Source organism: Xenopus laevis, chromosome 4L (assembly GCF_017654675.1).
Source record: "Xenopus laevis strain J_2021 chromosome 4L, Xenopus_laevis_v10.1, whole genome shotgun sequence".
In the NCBI taxonomy this organism is placed as follows: domain Eukaryota; kingdom Metazoa; phylum Chordata; class Amphibia; order Anura; family Pipidae; genus Xenopus; species Xenopus laevis.
Genome location: NC_054377.1, coordinates 155,046,423 through 155,062,293, shown reverse-complemented (window position 1 = coordinate 155,062,293; position 15,871 = coordinate 155,046,423). Strand labels below are relative to the sequence as shown.

General features: G+C 40.1%; 1 protein-coding gene across 1 annotated transcript in view; it reads left to right on the top strand.

Moving 5' to 3' along the window:
• Positions 1-15,871, top strand: part of LOC108705352 (stabilin-1-like) — a 145,973-nt gene that overhangs the window by 75,818 nt on the left and 54,284 nt on the right. The window contains exons 34-44 of the mRNA XM_041591026.1: positions 266-376; positions 881-1,018; positions 2,439-2,567; positions 3,029-3,085; positions 3,546-3,626; positions 5,657-5,852; positions 6,420-6,515; positions 7,502-7,547; positions 10,278-10,357; positions 11,609-11,734; positions 12,251-12,324. Of these exons, the coding sequence (XP_041446960.1) occupies positions 266-376; positions 881-1,018; positions 2,439-2,567; positions 3,029-3,085; positions 3,546-3,626; positions 5,657-5,852; positions 6,420-6,515; positions 7,502-7,547; positions 10,278-10,357; positions 11,609-11,734; positions 12,251-12,324 (1,134 nt within the window). The remainder of the gene's footprint in view (positions 1-265; positions 377-880; positions 1,019-2,438; positions 2,568-3,028; positions 3,086-3,545; positions 3,627-5,656; positions 5,853-6,419; positions 6,516-7,501; positions 7,548-10,277; positions 10,358-11,608; positions 11,735-12,250; positions 12,325-15,871) is intronic.

The following is a 15,871-nucleotide window of genomic DNA, read 5'->3' as shown; positions in this document are numbered from 1 at the left end:
TTACAGTAGGGGGTACATTATCCCTTATAATACATGAGTGATACTCAGAGTTCCCTGTATAACTCAGCCTGCAGCCTTGTGCCTTTATATGGTCACAGAACAACCCCTCAGTGACTTCTAATATCCTTATCATTTACAGTAGGGGGTACATTATTCTTTATGAGATATGGTTGATACACTTTTCTGACATCTGGAGGTTACACTTTACTTGTTTCCCTAAAAGCCCCATTTTCATGACATTTTACCAACTGATATTTTTATGCAGGAATCGGGTCTGATTCAGGAAATTGAATCATCGAGGGAAAAATTCACTATTTTTGTTCCTGGGAATTGGGCAGTGGAGAAATTCTGCAATGATTCTGGCATTGAGCATCTGGTAATGGTCCTTTGGGTGAAAACACTTCATTCTGACTGTAGAATGTGGCAAGTTGTGGGTTTTTGGGGGGTGGGGGCTGCAGAAAGGGAGATGTGGGGTAAAGCTAAACAATACAGCAAGTGTAGGAGTAACAATAAAGGGGCTTAGTTAGGAGCTAAGAACCCTCTAAGTGGCATCTCTATTGAGGGGGATTCAAGAAATTGAAGTTAGCCCCCCCCAGCCTTTTATACTTTTGGGATAATCAGCTGGTTCTGTCGGTACCAATTGAAATCGGACCCATCTACAGGATCTGACGTGATTCCTCTGTAAATTGCCCCACCAGAAACCCCCCAGGCCAGGAAACACTTGCCATACAGATAGGTAGCTAGCCATGGCTCATATTGGGGGCTTCACAAGGTGCCATTTGTTTGTGCATAAAGGAGCAGATTAGGGGGGTCTGGAGAGGCTTCTGGTTGTGACCCACATATAATAGTGATTTCTATCATTTATGTATTTGTCACATAGAGGGACAACAGCAAAATAATGAAATATCACGTTCTACTTGGGGAGAAGATGTTTCCTGCAGACTTTAAAAGTGGGATCCACAAAGAATCCATGTTGGGCCCCTCTTTCCGACTGACGTTCTATCAGCAGAACAACCAGGTATGTCATTGTGGGGCTTCTCTCTGGGGGGGTTTGGATCCATTTTTCTTACATTTATTAGCCTGGCAAAGGGGCAGAGAGGCAGAAACAAATGTAATGCTATTGAGTGTCTCATCCAGTCGGGGCAACTGCACTTCTTAAAATTCCATAACTTTTCCATAAATAAATCATTTTCATTTCAGGTTTGCCAAAACTATCCAATCCCTGCCCCCCCCCACATCTCATTCCCAACTGAAGGGGTTAATATGGTGTAAATATGGAAGATTGTTGATGGGAGTTGCTTCAATTCAGCCACAAGAGTATTAGTGAGGTTGGGCAGTGATGTTGGGGATCAGACTCGGTCGGGGTTCCAGTTCATCTCACAGGGGTTCAGTTGGGTTGGGGTCAGGCTCACAGTCCAGGGTTCCCATCATCCCACAGGGGATCAGTTGGGGTCAGGGCTCTATGCAATGAGGTTCTTCCCATCTCAGCAAACCCATTGTGTATGGACCTGGCTCTGTTTATTGTGCTGGAACAGGTAAGGGCCCCCAATCTGTTTGACACAAAGGAGGCATTGTAATTATTTGGCACCAGGGGTCCAAACCATGGAAACAGTCCCAGCCCATTATCCCCCTCAGCATTGGCATTGTTCACTGGAAACCATCAGACTGGCACATGGGGAAGCACAAATCAATCCAATGGAAGGCAGCATCAGGGTACAACTCTATTGGGCTCCTGCTGGCCAAGGACCTCTGCCTTCATGGATCTGTGCCCCATCCCAATATTTTGATCTTTTTTGCAGCGGCCGTGACTTTTAAGAAAGGAGGATATAAAATGGACTGATGAGCAAACTCCCCCCCCCACACTGGCCTACACCACCACATCAAGTCTCTTATATATGGTCCCAACAGTGCCCCCACTGGGCAGAATGATGTCATGTCCATGGTGTGTGTGACGTCACTTCTCCAAAATTGTCCCTTTCAGAGTTCACCTCAGTGGGCCCAGCACCCCTCTCCTTGCGGCTGGGGTTTTTTTTTATTTTATTTTGAAAAATATTTTCAGATATATAGGCACCTGAGGGCTGAGACCCTTGGGTGCCTTTATATAATTTTGGCCCTGCTGAACTGGTGGCCTCGGTGGACACCCCAGTCTGGTAGGAGCCGGCTGCTGCTTTCCATTCTGACGTTGGGTTGTTTGCAGCCTCACATTGACTATTTCTGTGCCGACGTTTCTTCCAGAGAGAGTTCAGCACTCGGACACAAGTCTTCCATTGATGACAAGTGAATTTAGAAAGGGTCTCTGGATACAGTTGCCCATAGAAACCAGTTGCCTGCAGCGAGAATAAGGAAAGCACAAGGCTGATTATTTATGTGCACTTTTTGCACCAGTGTGAACTGGGGGGATATCAGAAAACCAATATGTTGCTTCTGTCTCGTTCCAGACCTCCATCCATAATGTCCCACTCGAGGGAACCTTCTATGAGACGTGGAATGGAATGCTGGTTGGAATTTCTCGTGTTCTGCCAATTCTGCAAAACCACTGTGATGTCACCAGAAGTCATGTGACAAAGGTAGGAGGGATTGGGAACCCCCCAAAATGCTATTTCTCTGCTCCTCTTTCTTTATTTATTCTTATTAGTGGGTGAAACAAATCCAATAAATAAATAAATAAAAAGCCATTGAAATCCACTGTATCATGGGAAAATGTTCCTCAGCTTCAAGCCTGAGAGCCAATTGTCAGGGTGATGTTCAGACAGACAGCAGGACACCTGATATACAGACACAAGGAAAGGTCTAGAAAATGTTCTATATTATATGCGGGGGGTCCCACGGGGGCAACTACAGACTGGACAGCATCTCTTGTAGTCTGGTGCCACGTTTGCCATGTCTCTAAAGTTCACCCCAGAGATTTCTGGTGCAAAGTTGGGTTATTTGTGTGTCTCAATTCCATGTAAGAAATGAACTCTCCGTAGTCCAGAACGAGTCCATTCTCAGCTTCACGTTAACCCATGTGTCTCCTTCTGTCCTACAGAGCAAGTGCACTAGTTGCCTGACGGGACTCCTGTGCCCCACGGGGACCAACATGGAGGTGAGGACACATTTCTGTATTTATATTGGGACTGAGCAATAGAAACTACTGATTGTGAACCATCAATGTATCACCAGGTGTTACATGCGCCAAGTAACGCAGACTCTGTGCAGTTTTGTATTCCAGGGAGTTGGAATAAATCCTACTCTCCATAATTTGTTAACCCTTCAACCTCCAGAAACCTCTCTACCCACCGACCCAGGGGGAGGCCATGATGGATGAGTCGCTTTATTAATCTTGTAATGTGAATATCATCTCCCCCACCCACTGAATGATATTTTATTCTAAGAATTCTGTTTGTAACCTCTCCTGTGATATAATGAGCCTCCCATAAGAGAAACCAATGTGTGAGACTTATAGGAGAAGCCTTTGCTGCTCTTCCCATAATAACCCAGTGTAAGGAAAGTTACATTCAATTGGTATTAGACACTAAATAACATGATATGTTTGTTATGCACAGAAAACTGAGCAAATGTGTAAATATAAAAGGGGAACCAGAAATGTATCCGGATGCAAATTCAACTGCGTCAGCTCATATGTAGTAAGTACCGGTACTTTGCCTTTTATATCATCACATGTCTTTATATACAACTCATTATGTCACAGTCGGACAGTGGGGTAATAAATGCCAGTCAGCTGCTGCAGGGGCCAGCGATGTATATAGGGAATAGATTCAAAGTCAATCATGAAATAGAGAAAGGACAGAGAAGAGCGAATGAGCTGATAAAGGGAATGGAAGGGATCAGTTATGGGGAAAGGCAAGTTGGGATTGGTTACACTGGAGAAGAGACAGTTAAGGGGATATGATCACTATATATAAATATATAAGGGGATATGATCACTATATATAAATATATAAGGGGATATGATCACTATATATAAATATATAAGGGGGATATGATCATTATATATAAATATATAAGGGGGATATGATCACTATATATAAATATATAAGGGGGATATGATCACTATATATAAATATATAAGGGGATATGATCACTATATATAAATATATAAGGGGGATATGATCACTATATATAAATATATAAGGAGATATGATCACTATATATAAATATATAAGGGGGATATGATCACTATATATAAATATATAAGGGGATATGATCACTATATATAAATATATAAGGGGATATGATCACTATATATAAATATATAAGGGGATATGATCACTATATATAAATATATAAGGGGGATATGATCACTATATATAAATATATAAGGGGATATGATCACTATATATAAATATATAAGGGGGATATGATCACTATATATAAATATATAAGGGGGATATGATCACTATATATAAATATATAAGGGGATATGATCACTATATATAAATATATAAGGAGATATGATCACTATATATAAATATATAAGGGGGATATGATCACTATATATAAATATATAAGGGGATATGATCACTATATATAAATATATAAGGGGATATGATCACTATATATAAATATATAAGGGGATATGATCACTATATATAAATATATAAGGGGATATGATCACTATATATAAATATATAAGGGGGATATGATCACTATATATAAATATATAAGGGGATATGATCACTATATATAAATATATAAGGGGATATGATCACTATATATAAATATATAAGGGGGATATGATCACTATATATAAATATATAAGGGAATATGATCACTATATATAAATATATAAGGGGGATATGATCACTATATATAAATATATAAGGGACAGTAATGAAATAGAGAAAGTACAGAGAAGAGCAACTAAGCTGATAAAGGGAATGGAAGGGATCAGTTATGGGGAAAGACAAGTTGGGATTGTTACACTGGAGAAGAGACAGTTAAGGGGGATATGATCACTATATATAAATATATAAGGGGGATATGATCACTATATATAAATATATAAGGGGGATATGATCACTATATATAAATATATAAGGGGATATGATCACTATATATAAATATATAAGGGGATATGATCACTATATATAAATATATAAGGGGATATGATCACTATATATAAATATATAAGGGGATATGATCACTATATATAAATATATAAGGGGATATGATCACTATATATAAATATATAAGGGGATATGATCACTATATATAAATATATAAGGGGGATATGATCACTATATATAAATATATAAGGGGATATGATCACTATATATAAATATATAAGGGGGATATGATCACTATATATAAATATATAAGGGACAGTAATGAAATAAAGTACAGAGAAGAGCAACTGAGCTGATAAAGGGAATGGAAGGGATCAGTTATGGGGAAAGGCAAGTTGGGATTGGTTACACTGCACATTGATGGAAACTGGCTAAGTTTGTTGAATTATTAAACATTACGTTACATTGCTACAACTATTTTTTTATATTATAAATTGAGACCCTAGTTTGAGTTCTAGGCAGAGGGAAGTGGAAGACAGGAGAACTACTGGTATTTACAACTGAATGGATAAAATGTGGCCTTTGCTTTTGACTTGAGTGTATTGTGTATTTCACCATGAGCTTCTTGCTGTGTTACTTTACTACAGGTATCCGAGTGCTGTAAGGGCTACTATGGGCATCAGTGTCTCATGTGCCCGGGGGCACCCAATGACTTGTGCTCTGGCAATGGGGACTGCCATGATGGCTTGGCTGGCAGTGGCGACTGTATCTGTCAGGAAGGTTTTCATGGCACCGCCTGTGAGATGTGTGAACCAGGAAGATACGGAACCGATTGCAAATCAGGTGATTTCAGTGAATCTTCTGGTTGGACAGTGAAATATCTGATTGGCCAATGCCATGAAATGAATCAGAATCATTTCTGTTAAATGTGAGTTTCTTACAAACTGGTCACATTGAATTGATGTCGATGAGCATTTCTCACTGGATTTGATATGAGATCTGGGAACCCTAATGTATGATCTGGAGTAAAACTCTTACAATGGAATTTCAGATCAATATTATTAATGGGTGTCTCATGGCAGGAATGAAAGGGTTTGTCAAGTTCCAGTTCCACAAACATTTCCATCTCATTCTTTCAGTAATAATCAGCTTCAAGTGACGAGAAGACAGAGGACATTTAGCCAAATAATGGGCCGGGGGTTTCCTTGATATAATTGAGTCAATGTCGGAAACTGACTTTCTCTTTCTCTGCAAAAATGCTCAGTTATGGGCAAATCCATTAGGAAATAGAATTTGTGATTGACAACTAAATCAACTGAACAATTAATGAGGAACATGAAACAACTATTGGTTTTATTATGGGCTGTAATTGTAGTTCATTACTGAGCCCTATTGCTCCTGTTCCCGCAGAGTGCGAGTGCGTCCATGGTCGATGTAACAATGGTTTCTATGGAGACGGCAAGTGTCTGTGCGACAAGGGCTGGAGCGGCTACACCTGCGAGAGAAGTAATACAACTGCTTTACCTTTCACTATCATTCATTTCAATGTTTATAGGACAGGCATAATATTGGCTTTAACTGAAAATTGTAGAAAAACATTCAACCATTATCTCACTTGTGCAGCAGTAAAATGTGCTTTTCAGAACCTTAGAGATAATCCTAATCCTATAATATTGTGCTTGATTCTTATTGATGGGAGATGTTGCTGAAACAAAGGTGGTGAAATGCACAATTACTTGTTCTGGTTGAACTGTAACTCTAATAGTAAAGGGCTCTAAGAGGGGAAGGAGGTGAGGGGTTAGAGTCCCTGTTGGTTGGGAGAGTAATGATAAATTCATAGTGAGCAATGGGGAAATCAGTAGTGAGTATGAGTGAAGAGTAAAGGAGTAAAGGGCAAGTTCTGAGGACTTACTTTATAAGCTTTTATTTGAAAATTAAACAAAGTAGCTGCAACCCAAAAAGCTTTAGGGCAATGACACATGCAGGCAACAAATCTTCCCAAAATTTCTTTAGCATTCCCTAACCTTGTAATCCTCACTAGTAAATGATATTACTGCTGGCGATTCAGCTTAATCGTAGGGAATTGTGACAGCAGATATTATGTCCCTTAACCCTCTAACTCTTCACTCATGTCTGCTCTTCTGTTCTGCCAAAGTCATTTACACGCGGCGAATAAAAGGAGATCTGTTACAGACAGTAGCAGGTGACAAAGCTCCCTGTGTGTCATTGATCTTAAATAAATCACTCGTTAAACACCTTGTGTAACCCTTCCCTAGTCATACATTTGTAACCCTTTATATTTCTTCCCCACCCAACCCCCTAGCTAAGCCCCTCACTAAAGACCCTTCTTATACCTCTATTCTATATACTTCATACAGGTCTCTACATACAGGCTGTCTTTATTGCACTATATTATACTTGATGCTATATTATATATATATCTGATGTCATAGATATTGTAGTCATAACATTTCTGTTTGTTTGATTTGTAGATATAACAAATGATATGTGCAATGGTACCTGCAGTCTTGATGCCAAGTGAGTAGCTCTGTGCCCAGTACAACTGTTTGTTTCATAGCATTCACTTTCTACTCACACACTGGCTTGTATGTAAGGAAAGGGTTACAGAAAACGGCACACAGATGTGGTAATGTAAAAAAAGGGTTACCGTAGACAACACACGGAACAAGGAAAGTAAGGATAGGGTTAAAGGAAACAGTTACTGGAAACAGCACACAATTGAGAGAATGTGGGTTATAGGAAAAGGTGCACAAATGAGAGACTTGTGGTGTTTATACAAATGGCCTGCAGGTGTCACTGTCTACATGAGTTACTGTGCATACTTACTGTCAGCTTAAAAGTGAAAGTGAAAGCTTACTGTTGGCTGCATGACTCTGCTAATAATGCACTGTTATAATGTACTCATCCTCAGCTACCCAAAACATAACAAGACTGTAAATAAAGGATTACAGGAAACAGCACACAAATAAGGGAGTGTAAGGGAAGGGTTACAATAAATAGCACACAAATCAAAGAAATAAGGAAAAGGTTACAGGGAACAGCATACAATGAGGCAATGTAAGGAAAGGGATAGAGGGAATGTAAGGAAAGGGTTAGAGGGAATGTAAGGAAAGGGTTAGAGGGAATGTAAGGAAAGGGTTAGAGGGAATGTAAGGAAAGGGTTAGAGGGAATGTAAAAAAAGGGTTAGAGGCAATGTAAGGAAAGGGTTAGAGGGAATGTAAGGAAAGGGTTAGAGGGAATGTAAGGAAAGGGTTCGAGGGAATGTAAGGAAAGGGTTCGAGGGAATGTAAGGGAAAGGGTTAGAGGGAATGTAAGGGAAAGGGTTAGAGGGAATGTAAGGAAAGGGTTCGAGGGAATGTAAGGGAGAGGGTTAGAGGGAATGTAAGGGAAAGGGATAGAGGGAATGTAAGGAAAGGGTTCGAGGGAATGTAAGGGAAAGGGTTAGAGGGAATGTAAGGAAAGGGATAGAGGGAATGTAAGGAAAGGGTTCGAGGGAATGTAAGGAAAGGGATAGAGGGAATGTAAGGAAAGGGATAGAAGGAATATAAGGAAAGGGTTAGAGGGAATGTAAGGAAAGAGTTAGAGAAAATGTAAGGAAAGGGATAGAAGGAATATAAGGAAAGGGTTAGAGGGAATGTAAGGAAAGAGTTAGAGAAAATGTAAGGAAAGGGAGGAAAGGGTTAGAGGGAATATAAGGAAAGGGTTAGAGGGAATGTAAGGAAAGGGTTTGAGGGAATGTAAGGAAAGGGATAGACAGAATGTGAGGAAAGGGTTAGAGGGAATGGTTTATAAATGAGGGAGGCTGCTACAGGGCCCTGTCTGTATAGCGGGTGGTAAGGAAAGGGTTAGAGGCAATGTAAGGAAAGGGTTAGAGGCAATATAAGGAAAGGGTTAGAGGGAATATAAGGAAAGGGTTCGAGGGAATGTAAGGAAAGGGTTTGAGGCAATGTAGGGAAAAGGTTAGAGGCAATGTAAGGGAAAGGGTTCGAGGGAAAGTAAGGAAAGGGTTCGAGGGAATGTAAGGAAAGGGTTCGAGGGAATGTAAGGAAAGGGTTAGAGGGAATGTAAGGAAAGGGTTAGAGGGAATGGTTTATAAATGAGGGAGGCTGCTACAGGGCCCTGTCTGTATGGCCGGTGGTAAGGAAAGGGTTAGAGGCAATGTAAGGAAAGGGTTAGAGGCAATATAAGGAAAGGGTTAGAGGGAATATAAGGAAAGGGTTCGAGGGAATGTAAGGAAAGGGTTTGAGGCAATGTAGGGAAAGGGTTAGAGGGAATGTAAGGGAAAGGGTTCGAGGGAAAGTAAGGAAAGGGTTCGAGGGAATGTAAGGAAAGGGATAGAAGGAATGTAAGGAAAGGGTTTGGGGGAATGTAAGGGAAAGGGTTAGAGGGAATGTAAGGAAAGGGTTAGAGGGAATGTAAGGAAAGGGTTCGAGGGAATGTAAGGAAAGGGATAGAGGGAATGTAAGGAAAGGGATAGAGGGAATCTAAGGAAAGAGTTAGAGGGAATGTAAGGAAAGGGAGGAAAGGGTTAGAGGGAATATAAGGAAAGGGTTAGAGGCAATGTTAGGAAAGGGTTCGAGGGAATGTAAGGAAAGGGTTTGAGGGAATGTAAGGGAAAGGGTTAGAGGGAATGTAAGGAAAGGGTTAGAGGGAATGTAAGGAAAGGGTTAGAGGGAATGTAAGGAAAGGGTTAGAGGGAATGTAAGGAAAGGGTTCGAGGGAATATAAGGAAAGGGATAGAGGGAATGTAAGGAAAGGGATAGAGGGAATCTAAGGAAAGAGTTAGAGGGAATGTAAGGAAAGGGTTAGAGGGAATGTAAGGAAAGGGTTAGAGGGAATGGTTCATAAATGAGGGAGGCTGCTACAGGGCCCTGTCTGTATGGCGGGTGGTAAGGACAGGGCTCACCTATTCCTTCTGGCGCTGCTTCCAATGCTGGATGAAGCTTTCCACGAAGTGCAAGAGTTTATAAGATGAGCACACTCTAACACGAGCTCTCCCTGGGCAAATGGAAATGACCTACAGTGTAAAAGAATGAGACTGAAATGGTTTTGTTGAGAGGCCACCTAGATTGAGGTTTCAGTGAGGCTTGCTACCTTGGTGGATAGGGTTAACAGCAATTCTATGGTAAAGTGTTAACAATTATAACAGCCTCTCCATGTGTCACTTTCTGTGAATATTTCTATCCACCATGTTCCTTGCACTTTCCTCCAATCAAATGATCTTTATTCTTTCTTTTCTCCTCCAGCTGTGTTGTTGGAGCCACCAATTCCACGCCAGTATGTTCCTGCATTGCTGGTTTTACTGGGAATGGCACTCACTGCACAGGTATTCACACAATGGTATTACCCACAATCCCTGCAACACATCCCTTCATTCTTAAACACAATGGGGGGAATTCACAAAAGCGCCGATATTGAGACAAAATAAAAGTGGTGATAAAAATATTGATTTTCCACCAAATTCAAAAACCTCTATCTCCACTTTTGTGAATTTGTCTTTTAAACAGACAGTTTTCAGATTCTTTCGCACTAAATTTTTTCTGAATTTGTCTTTAACTGCTACTAATCCTGTCAGTCAGACATCAAATTGGAATTTTTGGGGGAGAGGGTTTATTTTACCAAAATTATATTATATTTTTCAGGATCTCCTGGGCTTTCTAAATCTGCCGACATGTTTGTGTTATTCCACTTCTGTAACCAGATATAAGAGTCTAAATATAAAAAATGCTATTTTGCATAAAATATGGATTTGTATCAGAAATATGTTTTATTGTCTCAGGTCAAGTGTCTAATTGCTGCTAAAACTAAAAAAATAGCTGGGAGGCTTTACTTCCCTTTAGATAATATATTCACTCAGATTTCTAATATTGCCTCATTCGTGAAGCTAAAACTAGTGAAAATAATAAACGTGTGAGTGAAAAAGTATAAAATCCCTATTAATATGCTAATAACTGTCCAAAGCGGCGCCTACAAGAGGAGTGAAATGAAGATTGGGAGAAGCAAAGTAGAGCAGATTATGATAGAATTGATCGGACACATAGGAAAGAGTTATACGGAGCTTTACTCCATTTTTAAAATGTTGGGAGAAAATGTTGTTTAAATGTCATTTAAAACTTTGTTTTTGCTCCATTTTTATGTCGTTTGAAAGACAAATTCATAAAAGTGTCTGTAAATTGTCTTTCTTCACTAAAAAAGGAAAAGTGTTGGTTGAGTCGGAATTTAGGGGGATTTCTGTTTGTGAATATGGAGAAAGTATTTTACACCAGTTTTCCACAATTTTTACTCCAAAAAATGTTCCCTCTCCACTTTTGGGAATTCCCCCAAAGTCTTAGAACTTTATGGTAAGTCACAGTCTATTTGAGCCATAAGCCTGAGCCTTAGACTAAGCTCCATCTCCTGTAACTAGACATTGTCAATATATTATTATTATTAACATGTATTTATATAGCACCAACATATTGCGTAGCGCTGTAATATAGCCAGAACTTCATCTCCAGGAACTACCCATTTGCAATACTGTCTAAGCTCACCTCTAGTCTCCAGTAAATATTCATTCTGATGTTACTTGTGCTTCCAGAAATAAATGTCTGTGCTATGAATAATGGTGGATGTTCAGAGTATGCAAAGTGCACTCGGGTTATTCCTGGGGTGGTGCAGTGCACGTGCCACGAGGGCTACAATGGAGACGGCAGGGTCTGTATCGGTGAGTTTCTAAATAGTCAAGGCAACAGTATCTCAAGATTTCTTTTCAATTTAGTGATCTGAAATTTCTCTTTAAAATGCTGAACCAATGGCCAATGGCTCTGCACCACTTGGAGTAAAGACCCCAGTTCTGTACCCTGGAACAGAGAGCAGGTTTTCTGTTTTACATTTGTGTACCCTGGGTACTTACCCCACTTACGTGCCAACAACCCACTGCCAGAACTGCAAGGGGTAACGGCAAAGACCTTTCTTCTAGCTCTGCCCCTGCTCTCTAAAGGGCAAGTGTCAGTTTTTATCATGGCAAACTACGGACGGAGGGACAGGGAGTCACTGGGGCAAATTAACTAAAGGGCGAAGTGACTACTGTTGGTGAAAATTCGCCAGCGTGACGTCATTTCAGAACTTTGCCGATTTACTAACGGTCGCCGGTGTAACTTCACTAGCGAAGGAGATAGACTCTATTGGTACTTCGATCCCTAACACCTGCCATATCTGTCTCTGTTTTTTACTTCTATAGAAAATGATGCCTGTCTGCAGAATAACGGGGGATGCCATGCCAAAGCGGAATGCACCAAAACTGGACCCAACAAGGTACCATATCAGTAGAACAATGAGATGAGTCTGCAGGGGTTACTTGTATTGACCACTAACTGGAGAATTGTCTTTGTACATAGGGGCCAGTAAATAAATGGATGTTTGATGGAGCAGCATTGTGCTACTTTAGTTGTTTATTCAGAAGAGACAAAGTTTGAGTTGAGTTTTTTGACAGTAAGATAACAATTAAACCCTTTACTAACAAGTCAAGTAGTGGCTGTAGGACATTAGAGCCCAGTCAATACCAGTCCATGTTCTCTTCATATTAAATTCAGCCTTCTCATCTATATATCTTTTATTTCCATCTTTCCCAGTAAATTTGTGGCCATATTGCATATTACTGAGTTTGTTTGGGCAAATACACAATATGTTCTATGAGATTCAGTATGTACAGTATTTATTGTGACCAAGAGGTTTGTCCCAGTAGGAATTCTGTATATTATGGCAGATTTATAGCATCAAGGCTGAGGTATTGCTTCCTCTAAATCTCAGGGTAAAACAGGCTAGGACTCTGGAGCATGGCTGCAAAGTACTCTGGCCAGTTAGTCCACACGTGGGAGGCTGGGGGTGCTGAGGGGTGTCAGTGAGAAACGGAGAGAAAAGAGTTTATTGTGAAACAAACGGTCTATGACACTGGGACTGTCTTGTGACGGCAGAGAGGCTCCTGTCTCTGTAGAACTAATTTACCTGACTCCTGCCCACTGCTACCAGCAAATCTCCCACAATATGAAAATATAGACTCAATAGGAATAAATATATGTGGACTTAAAGGAGAAGGAAAGGCTAAAAGTAAGTAGGCTTTATCAGAAAGGTCTATATAAATACACCAGTAAACCCTCAAAGTAATGCTGCTCTGAGTCCTCTGTCAAAAGAAACATCACATTTCTTTCCTTCTATTGTGTACTCATTGGCTTCTGTATCACACTTCCTGTTTTCAGCTTAAACCTCCAGGGCTAGGGCTTGAGCATGCTCAGTTTGCTCCTCTCTCCCTTCCTGCTATAATCTGAGCCCAGAGCTATGAATGAGCAGGGAGAGACTCAGGCAGGAAGTGATATCACAGCAAGCTAATACTGCAGCTACTATCCTAAACAAACAGAGAGATTCTAGAGCTTTTTACTCAGGTATGGTAAAACATTCTAAAGAATAAATATAACATTCTAGTTTGCACTATTGTGGCTAATCTTTTGGCAAAAAACTGAGTTTTCCTTCTCCTTTAACCCTTTAAAAGCCAAGCATGTATGGTGTACGTGCTGGCGGTTCAGGGCTCAGGTTGCCAAGCACGTACATGGTATGTTTTCCACATCTGAGCCCTACTCTCTGCATCGGTGGCTTTTGTTGTCTCCGCAGAGAGTCAGGAGGGATGACAGCCCCCTGGGCAACGAGACTGGACGGCTGTCAAGTTGGATCTGTGACGTGATCGTCGCAGATCCAACCTCAAAAATGCGCCATTGCATGTCTCTACTTCCCTTACCTCCTCCTTCCTGCACAGCCGCCCACTCACTTCCTGCTGTACAACAGCTCTGCACCATGGTGTCCATCTTAATCTTTGTTGGATTCACACTTTCCAAAAATATATGGTTTTGGGGAGTCTTTGCTGTTAGGGGGTCTTGAGGCACATAATATAAAGTCAAGGGTCTATGTTCACAGAAGGTGAATTGGCTGCAGAGAAAATTCATATGCACTATTTTTATTTGGGGTCCGCACATGCCAGCTGCCTTGGTATATCTATGCATATTGGGCACCAAACTGTTCAGTAGACTCTTGGTGTCTATATTTAGGGTGTTTTCCAGTTGTATGTAAGAAATTGGGTGAGATAAATGCCGCCAATTGCAATATTTTTAGGGGATTTTCAGAAATGTCATAAAAACCGCTGCCTTTAGCGTAGCTTTGCAGTAAGGTAGTTTGGAGTAGAAAGATATATTTTACCTATTTTTGATTCATCAGAATGTGTACTTTACAAAAATATATGGTTTGGGGGGTCTTTGTGCTGATAGGTGGTCTTGTGACACATAATAAACTGCCAGAAATCAAATCGGCAGCCGAGAATATGAATAAGCACTGTTTTAATTTGGGGTTTGTCCATGTCAGCTGCTTTGGGATATCTATGCATATTGGGCATCAAACTGTTCAGTAGTCACTTAGAATCAATATTTAGGGTTTTTTCCAATTTTATGTAAGAAATTGGGTGAGATAAATATGGCCAACTGCAATATTTTTAGGCGGTTTTCAGAAATGTAAAAAACGCTTTTTTTTTTAAAGGTTTGCAGTTTGGTACTTTGGAGTAGAAAGACATACATAGACAATTTGGATTCAAGGCAATATGTACTTTACAAAAATATATGTTTTTCTGGGGTGAACTTACTTTTTTCTACCTTTGCCTCCGCCCCCCCCAAACTATGTATATGTGTTGATTATGCAGTACCTGAAATGACAGACCAAATTGGGGAGTCTTCATTTTGGGTTCCTATATGCCACGTGCTTGGGTACACCTATACATATTGGGCATCAAACTGTTCAGAGGACCCCAGGCTTTCATATTTGGGGTGATTTCTCTTGATACCTAAAAGTATGTGGGTAATACGATGCTGCAGGTGGAAATATTGAGGTGATTTTTGGAAATGTCACTAAAATTGCCAAATTTAGGAAAGGTTTGCGGCTTAGTACTTTGGAGTAGAAAGACATGCATACCCAATTTGGATTCAGGGGGATGTGTACTTTACGAAAATGTGTGGTTTTCTGGGGTGAACCTACTTTTTTCTACCTTTGTCCCCCCAAAACGATGTAATTGTGTTGATTTTGCAGTATCTGGAATTACAGAACTAATAGCTCAAATGGGGTGTCTACATTTTAGGGCCCCTATATACCACATGCTTGGGTACACCTATACATATTGGGCATCAAACTGTTCCGTGGACCCCAGGCTTTCATATTTGGGGTGTTTTACATTGATACCTAATGATGTGTGGGAGATATGATGCTGTAGATTGAAAGCTTTGAGGTAATTTTTCAACAAATTCAGCAATTTCTATAAAACATTATAACTTTAGGAAACAATTGCAACTTGGTAATTTGTAGTACAAAGATATATTCACCCATTTTTGATTCTCCAGAATCTGTTCTTTCTAATAATGGGTAGTTTTCTAGGGTGAACCTACTGTTAGTGGAATGTTTGGCCTTGAAATCAGAAGTATGCCGTTTGTGGAGCGGTGCTTTGGACATTTGGTAGTGTACTGCTTGTAGATTTTGATCTATACACGTGAGAAATCTCCATAAAACTATATATATTTGGTATTGCCGCGTTCAGGAGACATAGACCTTTCCAAATCGGCTGTGTTCTTGTACATAAAATAAATGATGTTTCTGATATATGTGATTGTTCTTTGTGAAACATGATTTTTTTCATTTTATTAGACACTTAGAAGCCTATATTTTTTTTTACAGAAGTAGAATTACACCAAAATTCTTGCATATTGTGAAAGTTCAGGTTGTCCTGAAGAAAACGATATATTGTTTTCCTGGGTAAACTAACAGACCCCCCCAGGAA